This window comes from Serinus canaria, chromosome 5 (genome assembly GCF_022539315.1).
Source record: "Serinus canaria isolate serCan28SL12 chromosome 5, serCan2020, whole genome shotgun sequence".
Classification (NCBI taxonomy): Eukaryota; Metazoa; Chordata; class Aves; order Passeriformes; family Fringillidae; genus Serinus; species Serinus canaria.
The window spans coordinates 52,442,741-52,464,297 of NC_066319.1; the positions used below are offsets into that span (position 1 = coordinate 52,442,741).

Genomic DNA, 21,557 nt, shown 5'->3' on the forward strand with positions numbered 1-21,557 from the left:
CTTGTCCTTTACAAAACCCTCCCCAGTTATATGATTATGTATTCAAATATGGGCATGGTTGGTGAATGGGCAATGGTCTTTTGTAAAATACATTTAAAAAAAAATCATGGTAGCAAAACACCTTCACTTACTGCCCTTAAATATTTTTCCTTAAATTTTACTCCTGCAGAGTCAGGTTTGATAGCAGGACAAATTATATGTTTGTTATCCTCCTGTTTTCTAAATTATTCTCCTAAGCACAATCTATAAAACTCTGAACACCAACAGACACCTCTCAAAACTTAGCCCAAAATATTTATTTTCTGTCCTGGGAGAGATTGGGATTCTAACAGTGTTCACTAGAGGAGACTTGAGAATCTCTCTGGCAGGCTGCAAGGACCTTCATGTCAGTCTGTATCTTGATGCAGCTTTTGGCTTGGCTCCAGCAGATCCCTTGTACTGGTAGTGCAGAGGCAGTGGAAGCTTTTAGCTACGTTTGGGTTGGAATGAGGCAGCTAAAAAATCTGGCACACTGGACTGAGACAGGAGGAATGTATTCATAAAGCAGGTCTGCTGCTGGGATGGTTTTAGTGTGGTTTTGCCCCATCATGTTTAAACCTGCTTCTCCTCCCTTCAAAAGCTGCTGTGCTGTCTTAGCCATCCTTAGTTGCAGCTTTAGTGTATTGAGCCAGTACTATAGCCTGTTAATTTATGAGTGTTAATTTATCTGTATTCATCACTTAGAATTAATTTTATTTCTACTGAAGTGTTTAAAATGTGTAATTTTTTAAAGACGGTATCTATGTGTGCATTACATATATGTATGCAAACATCTGCTTTTAATTTTGCTGTAAAATGACAGAATATTGAGGCATGCAGAAGGAATTACTGCTATCTCTGTTCACAAAAGATACACAAATAGTCACTTCATTAGATGTCTCTGCTTGTTTTGCTTCCTTATAATCAAAGGTTCAGTTCTGTGCATTCAGGATGGAAATTGTTAATTGAGGCTGTGAAAGTGTGCCAGGCTAATTAGGGTTGTGTGCTGAAGTTAGTATAATCCATAACAATTTCCTATATGACTGTGTGTGTTAGAAGCATTTATTTGCAAATTTGGTCCACATTAAATTGCAGTTCCTTTTTCTACACAACTTTGGAGAGTCTGTACTTTAAAACTGTCTTTTTAAGCATTCTGAGTCATAGTTCTCAGGTTAGAAATGGGAACTTTGCAAATATCATTCTCCTCAGGTCTTCATGGGTTAATTTCTTATGCCATGCTAGATTAGTTGCTTTATACAGATTTGTATGTTTCATATTGATTTATTTGTGAATATGAAGTTACTGTATTAAATCTGGGTAAAACCAAGTTCACACTTCCCCAAATTCTGTGTTTTCAGACAATAGATTATTGCAAAAAAACCCTACTGTCATCTACAGCTTTTGTTTGGTAACAAGTGGCTGTGCCTTTTGAGTATTGTATTGCAGGAGATCATCTCAGAGAGGGTAATTTGAGCACATAGAAAGAGCAGCCTTTTATTTTTAATATAATACAAAAGCATAAGAGCACATCCTTTGGCTGTTGTCATGATGTGCATATGTGCATCTTCGTACAGCAGTTTTAATTCAAGACTTAAGTGGTTCTAATTTTTTTTTGCTTTCTCCTAAAATTAGACTAGCTTTTGTAGTACAAAATTTTAATACAGTTTTAATTCATTTTAGATGTTAGTTTGTCAATGGTTACCCAGGTGTCTTCACATAGATTTATTGCTTTTGAAGAATCTTTCCTGTTTTATTCTAATTTATACTTCCTGGTTCACTCAAAGATTTAAATAGCTGAGGTATAGAGGAGGAATTTCTCAAGTCTTTATTCTCATTATAGAACATTTTTCTGGTGACATTTAAAAAGGGTCAAATGTTTGTGTATCTTCTGCTAACATTTTTACATGTATAAGCTTGTTTGTCAGTTCAGTAACAGCATGTGTGATAATTAGAGTATGTGAGTTTCTAAACTTTTTTGGGTCTTCATTTGCATTCAGTAGAGGGGTTGACAAACACCCAGAAATTTAGTATCTTTACTGTAATGCATTAGATTCTGATAAAATAGCACAGTGAAATGTTTCTTGCTGCAAGGGTTGTATTATGCAAACTGTTTTTTCTGGCATGAGACAGGTGTTCCATCATCATTAAAACAGCTGCATCTAGACCTGTAGGCAATTGAAAATCTATGTGTTTGGAGTAAAAACAATGAATTAAAGTTGTCCTAGGGGTAGTTGTATGTTCAAAATATGTAGTGGTAAGAGCTTTTGTAGTCCTCAGGAAAGGATGAGGCTGATGTTCCCTTTTTACAGGAGAAAGATTACTTTTCTCATGACTGATGAACTCTTTCAGAAGGCTATGTGATATTTCTTTCAATTCTTCAAGCTCCATTTTGTGGGGTTTTTTTTTAGAGAACTACAGATCAGTGGCATCTGCAAATAGCTATATTTATTATAGTGTGTATTTTATACACCACCTACTTTGCTTTTTCACAAACAGAATCCTGGAGGTGCAGCCCTGTTCCTCAGTAGTTACTACAAATTCTAATGCCACATCATAGTCTGTGTTTCATTACATGTTGTTTTTTGGTTTATCAATGAGTGTTAATGTTAAATCTGGATATAGAAACTGGGGAAGTTGACACTGTTCAAACTCAGGACATGAAACATTGTAAAAATTGTGCACAAATAGAATTGTATTCTGAATATACTTTTCAGACTTTATTCATTTGTATACTTACATGCTTATTTTATTTTTCCTTTTGTATTAACTAGCATACTCTTCCATTTCAGAATGTATGAAAACATGTCCACAATGGTGTATTTAAAGGAAGAGAAGTTGGAGAAGCTTACTCAAGATGAAATCATTGCTAAAACTAAGCAAGTGATTAATGGACTAGAGGCACTGAAGAATGAACACAATTCAATTTTACAGAGCTTACTTGAAACATTGAAATGTTTGAAGAAAGATGATGAAACTAATCTGGTTGAAGAAAAATCAAACATGATTCGAAAGTCACTGGAAATGCTGGAGCTTGGCCTTAGTGAAGCACAGGTAAAGTTGTGGTAAAAATGAAACATTTCAGACATTTCTCCCCAGATATTAGTAATATGCTGGGACATTTACATTATTCTTGGATATAATGGACAAAAGCTGCTGTAATTAATAGGGGTAGTAACTGTACATCGTGCTGTGTTACAGAACTAATTATGGGGTTAGTGTTAAAGCACTGAAACTCATGACTGGGCTCCACTTGGCATCAGGCAGACAGTAACATTTTCTGTTTAGACTTTCCACATCGGGCATTAGGTAGGTAATGTTTGAGCAGCTCAAGAAATGAACAGTGGCGTTTTAACTCTAAAAGATGGCATAGAAAGGTCTCAAACAAACACACAATAATAAATGTATTTGCTCCATCCTTTGAGCTTTGGTGTAGCCTTAAATTCATGTTTATATTCCCTTGACTCAGATTTTTTATAGTAGCACACAATGCTCTTAGAGCTTAAGAATTTCTAATGTTTAATGAACATTTTACTAAACCAAAATTGAAACTAAAAGCATGTTAAAGTTTAAGACCTGAGTACAGAATCTGGGCAACTTTGACTGATGCATTAAAGAGAGGAGTCCGAGCTAATTTCTGTGGACTCTTAGTTGATGAAGATACTATCTGCAGAAGATAAGTGAAAAGTTGTGTGTTTATTGGGTTGTCAGGACTATATTTATGATATTTTATACTAAGTCAAACACCTGAAATGATGTGATATGACAGTCATCCCTGTAAAACAGGAGAGTGTTTGCAAAAGAGCTAAAAATGCCAATGAGTTAGTTCTACATTAATAGGCTTTCTGTTGGTCTGTAACTGTGCTCAGACTTCTCTTCTGGACTGAGCTATTGTTGTGTGGTGATCTGGAAGTTGTGTGCATTGGATCATGGTGAATTGAGGCTGAGAGAATGAAATGTGGGTTATCAGACAGGGGAATGTAGAAGCCCTGGGCAAACTGTCAGGCCTTAGGGTATATATTGTACACATACATAGGGTATATATTGTATACATATATTGTAGGAGGAAAATGCTAGAACATACATGGAGTAAAATTGCAATAGTTGAGTTACCTTTAATGGTTGTTTGTAGAAGATGTGCAAGTGAATGTGTAACTTCTGTGTAGTATTAGGACTCTGAGAAGCCAGTTCTGGTTCTTGACTCTATCAGGAGCCTCAGTTGCAGATGTTCCTGCCTTGTTTGCCTCCCATGGTACTTTGTGAACTATAGTGGTGAGGAGCCAAGAAGTCTGCATTTGCTGCCTTTGTTACACTTCAGACTGCTGCTCTCAGACCTGATAAGGTTATTCTTCCTGAATGCTTTGAGTTGTAACAATGTTTTTTTTTTTTTTTTTAATTTTTAAATTTAAGATACAGAAATAGATGTTTCTTGTGGATCGTATGTAGGTCTGGTGATGTGTTATTTCCATGAAAATTAAACTGACTTTGCTGAAGAAGTAATCAGACTTTTCTTTTAGTTAATTCTAGTGAGTAAGACTACAAAATATTTTAGTTTGCTGTTGTAGCTTCTTCAGCGTTTGAATATGTTGACCCTCTTATCACAATTTTCCTAAATATGCTTTCTCATTATATAAATGCCTCTGTTTGAATTGACCAAGTAATTAAAAATATTAGAACAATTTTTAATATGTAAATAGGTAGGTGCTGTAATCTGGAGCTTTGGACTGATGTTAGGAAATTATAACTGGAGTTTGCCTTACCTTTATAGGAAAAATTAGTTTCTAAAGGCTTAGTGAACATCTTGACACCTGAAATTTCAGCTAAAGGACACTGTTTCACATGAAATACTTAGTTTAAATCCATTAAAGATAACTTTGTTTAAAAAAAACCCCATGAACTTGAGGAGATGAAGTACTGGTAACTTGGGGATGTCTAACAGATCTGAAAGATTTGTGCTCTCACCAGTGGTCCATTCTGGCAAGGTGTGCATCCTGGGACTGCTGCCTGCTGTTCTACATGTGTCAGTGGGAGATTGCATAAACAGTGAAGGGAAAATATCTTCTGCTGGTAGTGTTTGGCTTTCACTTAATAAACTCCTTTTTCATTTAACTTTGCTCAGCAAAATTCCCCAGTCCAAGTAAGCTGCTTTTATGGGTGTTCTATTTTTTGCCCTAATGTGACTGTGTTTGAAAGTCTGCACACTCCAGCTTATGGTTAGCAGTATAAAATGCATCTGTAAATTGTGTGTTAAGTTGCACATGCAGATCTCAGTGAAATAAATATCCCTTTGAAGTGTTACCATTATGCTGAGGTGTTCATCTTTAGGAGCTATAAGCAATGTTTGTATACATATCCCTTTTTTGTCTGAAAGGTGCTAAATTGGAACTCTGTGTTAGTTCTTAGGTTATTTTTGTGATCCTGCAAGTTGAATGTATTACTGCTCCATTTTATGTTAGTGGAACAAAGATTTCCAGTTCAGTAATCTAGTTCAAATTTTTCATGTATTTTAAGATTATATCTAATGTTCAGGGAATTCTGAAACAATTTTAACTTCTGATAGCATCATGGAAAACAATTATTTAGTAAAGAGTTCCTCTAGGTTGGGACCCCAGCAAGGGAAGGACATGGACCTTTTGGAGCAAGTCCAGAGGAGGCACATGATGACAATCAGGGAGCTGGAGCACCTCTGCTCTGGAGACAGGCTGAGAGAGGTGGAGAAGAGAAGGCTGCAGGGAAATCTTAGAGCCCCTTCCAGGGCTAGAAGGGGTTACAAGAGAACTGAAGAGGGACTTTCAAAGGTCATGTAGTGATAGGACAAGGCAGAATGGCTTCAAACTGAAAGAAAGTAGGTTTAGATTGGATTTAGGAAGAAATTCTTCCCTGTCAGGGTGATGAGGTAGGGGAACATGTGTCTTGTACCTAGAAGTGTTCAAGGCCAGGTTAGATGGGGCTTTGAGCAAACTGGTCTAGTGTGAAAGGTGTCCCTGCCCATGGCAGGGGGCTGAAAAGAGGTGATCTCAGAGGCTCCTTCCAGCCCAAATAATTCTAAATGGTAGAAAGGTTTAGAGGACAAGTGAGGACCATATCTAAAACGAAGAGAAAAAGGAATGTTTATCAGATTTCACAGCTGACATAGGTTTAAATAATGAAAGCCTTGTATGTTATGAACTGGACTGCATTCTAGGGGAGGTATGCCATGTGACACATTCTGCTTTTCAGGTAATGATGGCTTTGTCAAATCACTTAAATGCAGTGGAATCAGAGAAGCAGAAATTGCGGGCTCAGGTTCGCCGGCTGTGCCAGGAGAATCAGTGGCTACGGGATGAACTCGCCAATACACAGCAGAAACTACAGAAGAGTGAGCAGTCTGTGGCTCAGCTGGAGGAGGAAAAGAAACATCTAGAATTCATGAATCAATTAAAAAAATATGATGATGATATTTCACCATCAGTAAGTACCTCCATAGTAAAACAGTAAAAGCATCTTACATTTACATGTGTTGTAATCTGCCTGTTTAACAAGAAATAAGATATATTTTATTTGTCCCTTAGATATATTTGTTACTAAAATACACCTTGTACTAGTGTCACATAGTTTGCAGAATGATTCTGAGAGCTCATTCTTATTTTAAGAGAGCATATATTTTACTGTCTGCAGATAATAAAATAATTGAGAAACAGAATTGATAAATACTCATTTAGTAGCTTAAAAATGTGAAGAACTGGACCAAAGCACAAGTCTCACTTCTATAAACTCAGTAGTAAAAAGTGAGAAATCTAAGCTGTGAGACATTTTACATACCTACAGGGCTTGGCTTATTTTGACTGCAGGAAAAATACTTAATTTTTGTCTTGTGAAATCACTGCATAGCTTTTGTATCTGATGAGAATTCACACAAGGGTAAGATGTTACTGAATCCACTTTCAGGCCCATCTATCAGACACTGTGATCATTTGCATGTATACAAGTCCATTGTGTTACATATTCTTAGTTTCAGAGAGAAAATGGACACCACTTTAATTTACAGAAGGAACTTATTACTTAAAAAGGCTTCTGATTTATTTGCAATTAATTTTATAATTTTATTTTGCTTCCTTGGGTTAGGTGGCACTGTAGAGAAAGATCTAATTTTATGTGTTCAGATCTTTTCAGTGGTGTCTTGGAAAGTGCAGTTTTCCATAACTAATTATTTCAGCAATTTTAATGGTTGAAAATGGGTTTGATTTACTCATGCTTAACTGACTGCTTGACTAATCCTTTTTAAAATACTGTACATGGTGAGAGTTGTTTTGGTCAGTTGCATCTGGAATTTTTCAGTGCTGGTCCATGACTTGGTATTTGTAGATTGATTTGCCAGTGAAGCCTGTTCAGAAAAGGGGCAGAGGAGGAAATATTGGGATTGTGATGTGCTGTATTGTCAGACTTTACTCTGCAGGTGAATTAAATAGCTCCATCATTTGAAGTTTAATTCACAAATAGAGTCCAAGTAAGCCAAGTATCTTTATAGATTTGCTAACCATATGGACAGTCTCTGTTTCTAGCCTTTGAAATAGTTGTATAGGCTCAGTATGAAGTTGGAATCAACACTTAAAATTATGAACATCTTATCTGAGATGTAGCCCCATCAATTTGCTGGTTTTACAGTGCCCTTGCTCTGCCATCACTGAATTTGAATGCCAGCAGCAGCAGTTGGCTTTTTCTCACCTGTGGAAAAAGGTGTTGAATGGAGAGCTAGAAAAATAAGAATGTGTTCTGCCTCTGGGTTTTCTCCTTACTGAGCTCATCCTTTCTGAGAACTTCAGCTATTTATGTTGTGTAGGCTCAATATTTAGGAAACAGGACTGAGGCATGGTCTTTCTCTTTATATTTGAAATTATATTTGGATGCTTAAAATCATTTTAAACTGATGGATTGTGTAGAAATTAATATGGTTCCAGATGGTGACTATTGGAAATGAACTTCCTTTCAAGTATTCTTGTTTTGTTTTTTGATTTTTGAACCTTCCAGATTATAATTGCAAAATCTAATTATTTGTACAGAAGTTGAGAAATGGAGGTCTCCTAATTCTTCTCCTTTGCCCAACTGTAACTGTGTTTATGACTAAGAAAGGTACCATGGACAGTTCTGTACTGAGTAGTGCTTACTCTTCACTGGGTACTTTCATGAGATCTAGGGCCTCTGTGAGAATGGCAAATGTGTTCTTTTGTGCTTAAATTGAGACTGAAATCTAGGAGACCTCATTTCTATTCCTGGCCCTTCTGAAGGTGTCCTGTATTGTTTTGGGACAGTGTGTAAATACATTAAAATATAAGACCTTTATAAAACTTCAGTGAGAAATGTTATTCTTGTCAATTCTGAATGTGGGGTTTTCCTTTAACATTGCTGGTTAACTGGCCTGTCCTCTTATGCCTTAGATTTAATTTGTTTGGTTTGGGGTTGTTCTGTAGGAGGATAAAGATACGGATTCCACCAAAGAGCCTTTGGATGATCTCTTTCCCAATGATGAAGATGACCAAGGACAAGGAAGTAAGTGTATTTCAGATTACATTGTTGGTGTGCTTCTGCAGTGCAGAATATAAAGGTGCACTTTACAAAAATGCTTGCTTCACCACTCCACTGCAACACAACTGGAGTGATGAATGCCTCTGCTAGAATAGGGAATCCAGTCATTGGTATACATTCTGTACATTGGTGTGTACAGAACTGGGGCCTAGGTTTTTTAGAGGTTGCTAATTGCTGTAAAGTTCAGACTGATTTAAATTCAGAATTTCTCCTGTTATCCTTCTTTGGGACTTCAGAATGGTTAGTTGCAAGTGACTATGGCAGATTCTGACCAGATAGTGGATTCTGTTAATAACCTTTTTAATGATCTGAGATTTTTGTGGCAGGTTTCAGTATGAAATCTTTTTCATATAATCTTTTGTCCTTCGCCAGGGTTGTCTGCATTGGTTTTAATATTAGTTGTGGAAGCATTGTTTGTCTTCAGGTGAGCAGGACTGAGGGAAATGCAGTGGAACTTGAGGCAGATGTTTGGTAGTGTGATTGAAAAAAGCTCTTGGTAGATAAGTAAGCTCTGCTGGTGGAATGTGTTTTTTGCGTGTTTGTTAATATAGAACATATTGTTGCTGGGGAGTCAGTGCAGTGTGGTGGGAGTAGAATGGTTTTTACCAGACAAATTACTTGAGGGAAAATGTCTGAAGGGACCCACCTTTGCAATCAGCAGTTTCAAATTTCCTTTATGGGCGTGCATACAAGGTTCACTGCGTTCTTGTCAGCATAGTAAAGCTACCCATAGCCAGCACTGAAGGGAAGGCTTGAAGGGTTTGCAGTAGGTCAGTGTTGATCATGAGCTCCTTCCTAGCTCATCCTTGCTTCCCTAGAATTTTGTAGTTGGAAGGTTGAGAGGCAAATCTCCCTTCTTAACTTCACTTTACAAAAGACAAAGTTGACATGTCAGTGATTTCTCTGACCTTCCAAAAAAAGGCTGAAATTCTTCAGTGCTTTGGCAGGCAGTGACTCTGGGTATAGGCTTGGACTTGTGTGATTCCACTGCCATAAAAATGCTTCCACCTTCTGAGAGAATGGTTTTTGCTTAATAGAAAGGAGAGAATAAAATGAGGCTCAGAGAACGATGAACTTGTTCTCTAGATTTTAATGAAAATGAACAAGACAGAATATTCTAAATCTCAAAATTGGTCAGGTGAAGAGAAAAGGAGTAGTACATTTTTGGGGGCAGTAGGAGAGTGAGGGTTGCAACAACCAAAGGTTAGGAGCTCCTGGAAAATAAGTGGTGAAGCTTGAGGGTTAGTGAGTAAAACTTAAAGGTTGACTTTGACTCAGGGCCTTTTGTCTTGCAGCTGTTATTTCTGGCATCCAAGGTGTTTCAGTCCTTTATGTGCTAATCTTAAGTGCTCCTTGGCATAGCAAACAAAGGGAAACAAAAAAAAGTATGTTTAGAGAAGAAGAATAAAGGAAAAGGCTTTTCTGCAGATATATACAGCTTATGTATGTTAGTATTCCTTTCCATATGAAAATAGCAATATTTGTAAGTGCGAAATTATTATATCATCTTGAGAATGGTTTGCTGAGCCAAAATAGTTTCCTGCTTTCTTCATTAGTTTATTACATTTAGCCCTTTGAGACATGAGAACTGTAGAAATAATAGTAATACAATACTGGACAGGATATGAGGAATAAAATAGTCATACTTCCACTCTCAGTGTTGAAGCCAGCCTGAGTGCTGTGAAATTCTAATGCTAATTCTGTGTATTGAAGAAATAAAATTCAATGAGTCTCATTTTGTGCCACTGAGCACTCAAGTGAGATGTTTTATTTACAGTCATCTTTTATACAAGTTGAAATTTTGTGGATTTCTTTCAGTTCAACAACAGCACAGCAGTGCAGCAGCTGCTGCCCAACAAGGTGGCTATGAAATTCCAGCAAGATTACGGACCCTACATAATCTTGTTATCCAGTATGCTTCCCAAGGTAGATATGAAGTTGCAGTACCTCTCTGTAAACAAGCTCTTGAAGATCTGGAGAAGACTTCAGGTCATGACCATCCTGATGTTGCCACTATGTTGAACATACTTGCTTTGGTGTACAGGTTGGTATACTGACATAGACAATTACCAGTGAAATAAATGCTTAGTTATTTGGCTACAACGTTTTTACATTTAGACTAGAATTTTTTCCCTGTTCTATTTTCCTTATAAAATTATTATTAAAACCCTCAAGAAGTTCCTAAAATATTTTTATGTCTCCCTATATGTAAAAGTCAAACAAAAGTTGCTGTATTTTTGCCTATACCTTTGCTTTGGGAATGAAGTTGGTTTTGATTTTTGGGTTTTTTTGTCTGCTGAGGGGGCATGTCTTGATTACCCACTTCAAGTAATCTAGAGGTAGAAATTGGACGTCAATGTAGAAATGGTACATGCTCCGTACAGTCCTCAGCTACTAAACTATTTACAGTTACAGGCTTCAGGGTTCTGCTTCCTAATTTGTTAATATATTCTTGATTATTCTTCTATAGTAGCATCTATAAGGCATCTTTAGTAGTAGTGAACTCAGCTTAATTGTTAGGATTTTTCATTCCTGAATCCCCAGTGTTAATTACATCTCTTTACAATTCAGAGACCAGAACAAATACAAAGATGCAGCAAATCTCCTGAATGATGCCTTGGCCATCCGTGAGAAGACTTTGGGCAAAGATCATCCAGCGGTTTGTATACATCCAATATCATCATTTTAGTTTGTGTTTCACTCGACTTTTTTTCAACTAACTCTAATGTCAAACTCAACAGGAAAGGTTTTAAGACCTGGCTTGTCTTTAAACAGTACAGGTAGGAGGCCACATTCTATTCAGTGCTGTTTCACCATAAATAATTTGCCCATACTTGATTTTGGATTGGTTGGATTTTTTGTGGGAAATCAATTTGTCAAGGAAGATTTTTGCTTATTCAGATCTCTTTATTATACTCAGATTGAAGGGGCATTTCTGGTTTCATTTACTGCTGCTTGTAAATGAAATGTAAATCAAGCATTTGGAAAATTCATGTGATACTTTCGTGGCCTGTGGGACACAGGGCAGCTCAAAGTGTAGATGTGAGAGGTACCTTTGTAAGAGAAGAACATGTGAAGATGTGTGCACTGAATGACATTTTCACAAAGGAAGTAAAATTACTTCATGATTTAGGTTTTTCTTTCCTCTGTTGTGTATGTATGCATTTCATAATAGTTATTTCTTCACTTCCAAATTATGAGAGGTCTATCCTGTGCATGGAAAATTTAATAACATCAATGCCTTGCAGATGTGCTCATTTGTCAAGTATTTGTATCAGCATATTTCAGTGTACTTAATGTTTCTCTGCTGTTGACAGGTGGCAGCAACTCTGAACAATCTTGCAGTACTCTATGGTAAACGGGGAAAGTACAAAGAAGCAGAACCGTTGTGTAAGCGAGCTCTGGAAATCAGAGAAAAGGTATGAGTGACAAATTCAGAGCCTCTAAAGGGACTTTGGGAAAGAGAAAGCAAAGTTAAATGCTTACTTTTTTATGCTTTGGTTGGGTAGATCTGTCAGATAAACCCCAGAGTTAACAATGCCCAGTAGTTAGGAGTGTCTGAAATTTAAAACAGTAGGAAATTCCACTAGTGCTACGGAATTGCTGGAACACTCTGGGTATATGCTAAATTCTGTGTTTTGTGAGAAACCTTCTTTACCTTTGTCCTTCCTCTTTGATAGCTAAATAATCTTAGATTTGACAAGAGCATTGGAGTTAAAAAATGAAACTTAGCTAAAATTTTTAAGTTGATTATTCTCTAAGTGGATATTTATTTTAGTCCATGAGATTGCATCTTCTGGTTTATATAAATAATAATTTCCCTATAATGTTGTTTTACTGCTTACTTTGTTCTTCTTATGGATTGTTATGCATCATTCTCAGTTTGCCAGTTTGCAAAAGAATTGAGTCATTTTCATATCTTTGAAATGCAGCTTTTGCTTTTGTTGAATTGAGGAGGAATAAAACTAACAGGATGTTTCTAAATGATTCATTTCTAGACCCTGACGAGATGATTAGAGAATGTTTTAATACAGTGTATTTCATTTCCAGGTCCTGGGGAAAGATCACCCTGATGTTGCCAAGCAGTTAAATAACTTGGCTTTGCTATGCCAGAACCAGGGTAAATATGAGGAGGTTGAATATTACTATCAGAGGGCACTTGAAATCTACCAAACTAAGCTGGGACCAGATGATCCAAATGTTGCAAAAACAAAGAACAATCTGGTAAGCCTTTCCCAAAGTAGACCTGAGACAAAATTTCTCATGAATTGAAATGCACTTCTATCCACAATGTGTTGTATTTCTTGTTTATGAAGACAAATAAAGCAATGTGCTGATATCTTTTGGGGGTATTTTGTTTGTAGGCATCCTGCTATCTAAAACAGGGCAAGTTTAAACAAGCGGAAACTTTATACAAAGAGATTCTTACTCGTGCTCATGAACGGGAGTTTGGCTCTGTAGATGGTAAGAAACTGAGTCCCTAGGTTTGAATTTATGTTTTATTTTTGTAGTTATGAAATAATATTTGCAAAAAGTGTCCTGATTAAAATTGTTGTCTGCTTTAATGGACTTAAAAGGTGAGCTGATAGATGTGTTGGAAGTAACATTCATTATAAGAAGGCTTTTAGATACAGCAGCAAACATTTGATTCAAAAACATGAGGTAGACTTAGTGGGTTTATGTGTTATAGATTTTGTTTCTGGCCTAATTTTTCTTACACCTCACTAAACCCAGCTCTGGTATTTTTATAGAGGCAGAAAAATGTACATCACTTTTCAGTCACAGGAAAAAGTCAATGCAGGATTTTAGTGACATAAATAAAGACCTTATTAATGCAAGCTCTACAGTAACATATTTAAAGAATGGGGAAAATACCTTTAAATTGAGAATTACACTGTGCAGTGAAGTCATGTACCTTTTATAAACTAAAAATCCCAGTAAAGCATTTTCACTGAATTTAATGCAGTAGCATATGCACCACTTAGTAGATGTCAAAGTAGTTGTTAGGATAAAAGAAATAAATTCATGTTTTCTAGCACAGAACTAGACACATGACAAATGGGTGGCAGTGTGTATTTACTTCAAAGCTTCTCAGAAGTAACTGTTTCTAAGTTCAGATAAGAAAAGGAGACAGAATTGTAAAACTGTAAAAGAGCTGTGTGTTTTATTTATCTGCTGCTTCTAGTATGGACAGTAAGTTTTTTTGCAGCAATAGTATAATTGCTGGTTCTCAGCTTCATTTCAGAGTAGTGAAAATCCAACAATCAATACCTTGTAGTTTTGTTCTTCTCTAAAATGCTTTTCTTGTTTCACCAGATGAAAATAAGCCTATCTGGATGCATGCAGAAGAGAGGGAAGAATGCAAAGTAAGACCATTGCTGTAAATCTTTTTTGGAGCTTATATTTGTTTAGGTTGCAAATCAGATATTTTTTTCAACGATACCTTTGTTCTAGGGAAAGCAAAAAGATGGCACATCTTTTGGAGAGTATGGTGGCTGGTACAAAGCTTGCAAAGTTGATAGGTGAGTAACTTCTTTACAGGACAAACAACTCATTAATACTCAGTGCCTCAGATTAAAGCATTTTTAAAAATGGAACCACAGCAACTCCTTGGTTAGGACTATAAAAAGGAAAGTATTAAACATAGGCCCAAGACTGGTTTTTAGCAATACAGCAGCAGTTCTCAAGTCCTGAGGCTGATTAGATCCAGTGACATGAAATTGCACCAGTTGTGTTCTTGGCAGTCCTTCAGGTGGCAGCGTAGGTCACCTTTCCCTCTCTTCCACTCCCTGGCACGTCTGCCCTCCCTGCCCCTGCAGGGCCTCTGGAGAGGGCCAAAAATGAGACTGCAAATAACTGCACCTTTAGTCACCTTGCTGGCACAAGAAAACAAAGCTAAGCTGCCACAACTAAGCATTACTTGGGTTTGTGAAACTTAAAGAATATAGTTGTGCGAATGACAATGTATACTTTAAAGTGAAATAAGGGAAACAAGGATTTCAACTTGGATTATAGTTGGTGAAGTTTGGGGTTTTTTTTTTTGCTCTAATTTTGTTCCATTACTGCAGCTTTTTAAACATGTAGGTGGTGCAGTGTATGAAAAAACATGCAACTAGTACTGATAGTCAGTGAAAATTTTTTGTTTATTGAGTATTTGAATGCTCACATTTAACAACAATCAGAGCCCTTGTACTGTTGAAATCTTTTTTTTTTCCTCCATCCTGAGTTCTGTTTTGGTTTATTTTTCATGTACTTGTCATTCTAATGCATGAGAAGATTTTTTTCCTCTGCTGTTAGTGGAGCAAAACTTCACTCAAAATACTATGATTGAGCTAATTTTATCATTGAAACAAAAATGTCTTTTTTGTGAGACTTGTTAATGAAATGGGCAATTTTTTGCTTTTATTGTTCAAGCAAATTGGAATGCATAGAAACTGCAAATAGGTGTTAAGTAAAAGCTGATGAAAGCAGCTGTTAATTGCTTTTGTGACTAACACATGCTACATGTGCTCTGTCTAATAGTCTATGCATGAATAAGCATTTTTTTTGGAAGCTGCCCAATGATTCATTTGGATACGCTCATCCAGAGCTAAATTTTCACCTTGAGGTGCAGCTGAGGAGCACAAGGTTTTGGCATTCCAGTTTCAGGGATGTTGGCTAGTCACAGAGACATTGATACATTTTGAAAGGGGTCAGCAGGTTACTGTGTGTCCATGAAGTACAGTGAAGTGCATTTCAGTAATGCACTATAAGTGCATTTATTCTCACTAAAAGTGAGAATAAATTATAACAAAATATGATAAACACTTTGTTAATTTAAGCTTTATTAGTGAATTGAGAAGAGTTTACTGTATAGGTATATATTTAACATAGAGTTATTTTTCTTTTCTTTCAATAGTCCAACAGTAACAACTACTTTAAAGAATCTTGGGGCACTTTACAGACGACAGGGCAAATTTGAAGCTGCTGAAACATTAGAAGAGGCAGCGATGAGATCTCGTAAACAGGCAAGTATGAAAATTCACCTGAATGATGTTTCTGCATTGTGGTCATGCAGATTTTCAACTTCCTGTATGCAGAATATAGAAACTTTCAGTGCCTGGACACCCTCTAATTTCAGAGTGAACTGGTCATAAACTGATACATCTTAACACTTGCAGTTTGGTTAATTGTTAGGGCAGTGGCACCATGTACTGGGGACATGATTCAAACTGGAGGTGAAATTATGTGGAAAATGAAAGAGCAGAAAACGTTGTGTTGGCCAGCAGTCCTCAATTAATTGGCTGCTTGACCTGGGAAACAGACTGTATTTGGGGGAAAATGGGGAGGTTCTGCTGGAAATCTCCTTTGCCAATCATGCTGTTCTGTTTTTAATAAGGAGCTGTCAGAATTAAAAATGTTCAGTTGCTGCATACAGCTGACTAACAGAAACCTTTTGTTACTTCTGTAAACTAATGGGATAGATATAACAGTTTCAGTGGAGACTTTATTTTAATGTACTCTCTTTGTGCTCTCAGATCTACTCTTCAAGTAACCCTTTCTCTCTTCTCTTAAAAGGTAAAAGAGAGTTTGGGTTTGTTGGGGGTTTATTGGCTTTTTTTCTTTCCCTTTTGGATGGTTTGGTAAGTGACACTTATAAGACACTTTTGAAAGTGTCTAAGACTGGACAAGAAAACATGGGTTGTCAGTTGGTGTTGAAATGGAAAGCAAAGTAAGAAGATACAAGTATCATGAATGTTCAATTTTAAGTTCATTTTTTTAATATGATAATAAATAAGACTTGTATTTTTTCTAGAAGCTTGCTGCTGACTGTTTATTTTTAAGGATGCTTCAGAGTTTCACTGTGCATCATATACCACCTATTCCATGAATCCAAAATGTGTGGCAGTATACACACCCCTAGATTTAGATGTGTAGGAGACAATGCTGTGTTACAGCAGCATTTAGCACTACCTCTTTATTCTGGGTCATTCAAGCAATGCTCTTCACTTAGGGAGAAGCAGTTACATGGGAACAAGAACCTGGCATATCCATTGCACTAAAACAACTTTCATGCTTATTCATTCAGTTTTAAGAACTTTGGCATCCTTTTCACTTTCTGTATTGTGGTTGCCTTTATGGATTTGCCACACACATCCCTGCTGCATTTGCTGCTTGTGCTGTACTGTAGAAAATGCAGAATATTTTGTAAAGTGTAAGGCATTCATCTGGGATCTCTTCCTGGCAGCAAATACTGGTTATGATGTGGAGTAGGTTTATTGTAAAGAAGACAAAACTGAAAATAAGTATGATTTGAGTTTTGATATTTTTTATTTTCTGTGTTAAAGATTTTGCCTTTAGTGCTGTGTTTTCATAGAAGGTACTTCAGCACTTCTGAGATATTTAAGGGATTATTTTATAATTGATAGGCATGCTTTAACACAAAGTAAAAATATTGACCATATGTTTAGTATGTTTATTACAAGTTTCTATTCTATGTAATTTCTTTCTGAAGGAAAATTACATTAATGCCAAGTGTTCTATGTCAGTATTTTTAAATAACACAACCTGGTTTTGAGGTATTAGATATTCAGACACCTCTCCAAAGGCAGGTGAAAACTGCACCATTTGATGGGTGGAAAACTTTAGAATTACATTGATGGCTCATGATCTATAAGTTGCTCAAATATTTAGCTGGTTGCCAGATTGCTTTGGGTAAGTGACACAAACACCACGAGGCTTAGACAAGTGATAAGAAAGGAAGAAAAGAATGACAAGTAAATTCTCAAACTGCTAAACTGTTCACTTCATGCTGTGTTGATCCTTTCAGTTTAGAAAGGGCAGCTCAGCTGCTCTCTGGAAGCAGAATCAGGCTGATGGAATTGTGGGTTGGTTTAACTCCTTGCTGGGCGCAGCTGTCGTGTGTAAGTTGTAGCTTAACAGAGCTTGTAACAAGATAAAGCCTCTTCCCATTCTATCAAATTCTCAGGGTCTTGACAATGTTCACAAACAGAGAGTGGCCGAGGTGCTGAATGACCCTGAGAGCATGGAGAAGCGGCGGAGCAGGGAGAGCCTCAACGTGGATGTGGTAAAGTACGAGAGTGGCCCTGATGGCGGCGAGGAAGTGAGTATGAGCGTAGAGTGGAACGGGGTAAGTACAGTACACAGTTGGACAGAGTAGCCTAGGAGCTCATCCCCTAACAACTCACCAGCCTGCTGTGCTTTCAGGAGTTTCCTGCTTCATCTACCTCGTATTTTTTAATTTTGCAGAATCAATTAAGAAATGAAGAATAACATTTTGTCTATCATAACGCTAAAAAACTCGTAATATTTGAAATTTTTAAGGCATCCTTTCTGTTGCTGTCCTGAATGGTGACATTTCTGCAAGAATCCCAAGCAGTTGTATCTAAGGCCAAGTTGTGTAATGCTGATTGAGTGTCCTGGTTGTGGTCTGGTGTACAATTGCTTGTCAGTGGTTTGGTTTTACTGGTAGAAATATTCTTGCAATTAACTCACTTTTGCTTTTTTCCTTTTGGTGCTGTATTTGCTTTTAATTTAAATGTTTATTTAAAAAATACTCCATCAGTTGGAAACACAAAAAACATTTGCTATGGAAATATACTGAGTGTTAGCAGTTTCAGAGTGAATTAAAATGACCGGTCTAACACTAAAGTAATTCTAATCTGCTCCTTACCCAGCTTGCTGGAGGGAGGAGCACAGCTTTCCAATCTGCTATATAGTCCATTTTAAGAGGCAGTGCCATCGTATAATAATGTGATGGTGACTTCATGACTTTCTCATATTAAAATTTGTCTGGAGCCAGGGCTTGTTCCTATTTGTTTCCCATATATTGGCTTCACTATGTTACACTGATTGTCATAAAGTAAAAACATACGTATAATATATATATAAAATGTGATTACTTGTGCATTTCTCTAACCATTGTTTTCCTTTAATGTGAAGGACAGTGCAAGCTTTCAGTTATTACCTGGCTTATGTAGTTTGCTTCTGTCACCGGCTTTCCCATGCTTTATCCCATTGCTGGCAATGGGATACATATTGCACTCTTAACTAACTCCCAGCTGCAATTCTGCTGAAAATACTCTTAGATTGTAAGAGTGGTGTTGCTTTTGCTGTGTGGGAGGGGAAGTAGCCTACTTTGCAATATTGAGTGATCTGAAGCTTCATTTCTCTTACAATAACAATCTTTTTCTCCCCATCTTTTTGTAAGCTACATGAGACAAAGCTCAGCATTCCAAAGCAACCTTGAGAAAACATGTAGTGCTTTCGTCTTAAAGAGAATGTTCTTTCCATCTTTGCTTTTGTCTCTTTATTACCGTTTTCTTGGCATTGGTGTTCTCAGTGCCAAGACAGTCAATCAGCATCTATTGTGAATTAATACTCCATCATTAATAAAGCCAAAGTCAGGTTGAATAACTCTCTTTTTAATTTCTCATTTTGCCCATTCAGCATTAGAACTGTGTACTGTACTCCTCCCTTAATTTTCACTATACTTTGCATGACTGTATATTCTAAATGGATTAAACTTTTTTCTGTTATAGACATTAATGCATGCAGGGTTTGGATGGAAAGGGCCTCCTGGGGAAAAGCAATAGACAGTATTTCTAGGTCAATATTTGAATCAAACTCAGTGATAAAATTTGCTGGTCTGAAAAATTAAATTTTGACATCTGAGGGTAAGCAAACTTCATTTTTAGTGTGCTGAAGTGGCATTGCTTCATTCTCATCTTCGTTACTTCTTTTTCCCCCTCTTAAGAGAAGGTATTTTGTATTACATGTTCTACGTGAAGTGGGCAACTCTCTCTCCCTCCCCCTGCAAGTGTTTCTATCTCAGTAGTGTTCTTTCCTCTTCTTTATATTGTGTAGTTTTTTTACCCTTGTGTGTTCCCTCCAGACAAAATACTCTGATTCATAAAGTGGTGTAGGATCTTTGATTTGTGTCTGCAGAACCTGAAGAGAGAGGCCTTTTCCATTTAAATTGTTTTGAAGTGGCCAAACTGACTCTGAGAGAATAGGTGGAGTATGCAAAGGGACAAACTCAACAAAATTCTGTCAGAAGATGTAATTGAGGGCCTTCCATATGTAATGTAATCCATAATAAGCATTGTAGGCTTTGATGTAATATTTTACACTCTTACAAAGAAGAGAAATATCTACTGAAGTAAATCAGCCAGTGACTATTAAAACAGACACATTTAAGTGAGGTGTTATAGTGCATCTTTACATGTCACTTTTAAAGTTCATGCCGTAAAGTGAACAGAAGATACTTGAAAATGCAAGGAGGTACTTGTTCTTAAAAATGTAAGGTGGGAAGGTCAAGATTGGAATCTCTTACTATACTTTTATATAAAAAATAAGAGTACCTGTAACTAGTGTTTTTTAAACTGGTCTGGCAGCCTGCTGCAGGACAGATGAAAATCTTTGTGCTTATTAGAATGTTTGTAGTGTGAGGAATTATCTTTTCATAACTAAGCCATGCTTCAGAGAGACAGGCTTTTGGGCATGTAAGTGCACTTCAGGTGTGAAGGGAAAATGATGGATTTCACTGCCATAGATGAGAGTTACTCTTGTTTAAATAAGTGCCAGACAGAGGGATGTTGTGGCAAAGTACAGAAGATGGTGATGGTAAGCAGCAGTAATAATGTGATTCTCATTCTGAATGGCATAAAAATTGGCAATTAATCTTTGCCATAAAAACAGCCTGGGAGTTTGGTTTTTGTTTCCTCTGGAATCAGGAATGGGTTTTTTTGTCCTGAGCTCATGTTTTTTAGAAGTTTTTTACAAGTTTTGTTAATCAAGCAGTCAGTGTTTAACTTAGGACTTTGATATTTTTATTTTAGATTTGAAGTACCCAAAAGCTTGTCTGCTTATTTCTACTTTTCTACTTAGGTTTACTGTATAGATTTATACTCCATAGCTACCAAATTTGTCTTGCCTTTAGATCATTTTCACTACTCTAGTATTCCTGATTGCAAACCACAGGAATAATTAGCCTTTTCACTGATCTAATACTCCTAGCAGGAATTTAGCCTACAGTTTATTCAATCCTGCAAAGCTGAAGTCTTTCTTTAAGTGTGAACAACATATGCAGTTTAGTTTGAAACATAAATACTCAGATTTAGATCTTCTGATCACTTGAACCACAGTTTATTTTAAAGGTATATTATTTGAGCTGCCCCTCACTGCATTAGAGACAGTAGAGAAAATTCCACTTGGATTATATATATAGACACAAACACAGATATGTTCTAAAAATACTTGTGAAAGTGAACTGACCCAGGCCAGTTGGATTCTAGTTCCTTAAGGGAATGATGAGAATTTTGTCTGGAGGTTAGGTGAAGACTTCTTTCTTCTTGCACTTTTGTTTCAAGGAAAATTCCTGACAGAAGTTAAAGCTGAAATGAATGCACTTCGCTCTATTATTTTTTTCTTTTTTTTCCTTTTTTTTTTTTTGTTAATGTCAGCTGAAAAAAAAAATCCCCCTTTTTTTTTTGCTTGTTTATGAACTGTAATAGCAAAGCTATTTCTTGTTAAAGGTGTTTTGTATTTTATACAAATTCTAACTTGAATGCACAGCATCAGTCATGCTCATTTGTCAGTCCCATCTCAGTGATGTAGGTGAAACTGCATAAAGATGTAGGTTCTGGTAATTGCAAGGGCCTGCACTTTGTACTTAAGGGCTGTCCAAATAGCTACTCTGGAAAAAAAAAGTTTTGAACATGACCTAGAAATACTGTAAACTAACTGTTCAAAATTGAAAACTGTTGAATTTTTCCCAACAGTTTCATTCAGTTTTTCTCTCTCCATTTCTGACAGGCCTAGATGCCTTTTGTGATTCTTATACTGTCTCCTGCATGACGGGCGTGCACCATCTTCAAGCTTTAACTTCTCTCTTCAGTACTGACTGCTGTGTTTTAGCAAACCCCTTAAGATTCTTGTCAGAGCTACACTTCCCTGTAAACTGGCCATTCCTTCAGTGC

General features: G+C 36.7%; 1 protein-coding gene across 4 annotated transcripts in view; it reads left to right on the top strand.

Annotated features, from left to right (window-relative positions):
- Positions 1 to 21,557, top strand: part of KLC1 (kinesin light chain 1) — a 43,025-nt gene that overhangs the window by 13,846 nt on the left and 7,622 nt on the right. For 2 of the 4 annotated variants that reach the window (XM_009101709.4, XM_009101711.4), the window contains exons 2-13: positions 2,808 to 3,069; positions 6,235 to 6,465; positions 8,463 to 8,541; positions 10,396 to 10,621; positions 11,149 to 11,236; positions 11,895 to 11,996; positions 12,628 to 12,801; positions 12,942 to 13,041; positions 13,894 to 13,943; positions 14,032 to 14,099; positions 15,476 to 15,584; positions 17,546 to 17,707. In XM_009101709.4, the coding sequence (XP_009099957.1) occupies positions 2,809 to 3,069; positions 6,235 to 6,465; positions 8,463 to 8,541; positions 10,396 to 10,621; positions 11,149 to 11,236; positions 11,895 to 11,996; positions 12,628 to 12,801; positions 12,942 to 13,041; positions 13,894 to 13,943; positions 14,032 to 14,099; positions 15,476 to 15,584; positions 17,546 to 17,707 (1,650 nt within the window). In that variant the 5' untranslated portion in view covers position 2,808. The remainder of the gene's footprint in view (positions 1 to 2,807; positions 3,070 to 6,234; positions 6,466 to 8,462; positions 8,542 to 10,395; positions 10,622 to 11,148; positions 11,237 to 11,894; positions 11,997 to 12,627; positions 12,802 to 12,941; positions 13,042 to 13,893; positions 13,944 to 14,031; positions 14,100 to 15,475; positions 15,585 to 17,545; positions 17,708 to 21,557) is intronic. The other 2 variants (XM_018907180.3, XM_050975334.1) reach the window with 1 other exon arrangement.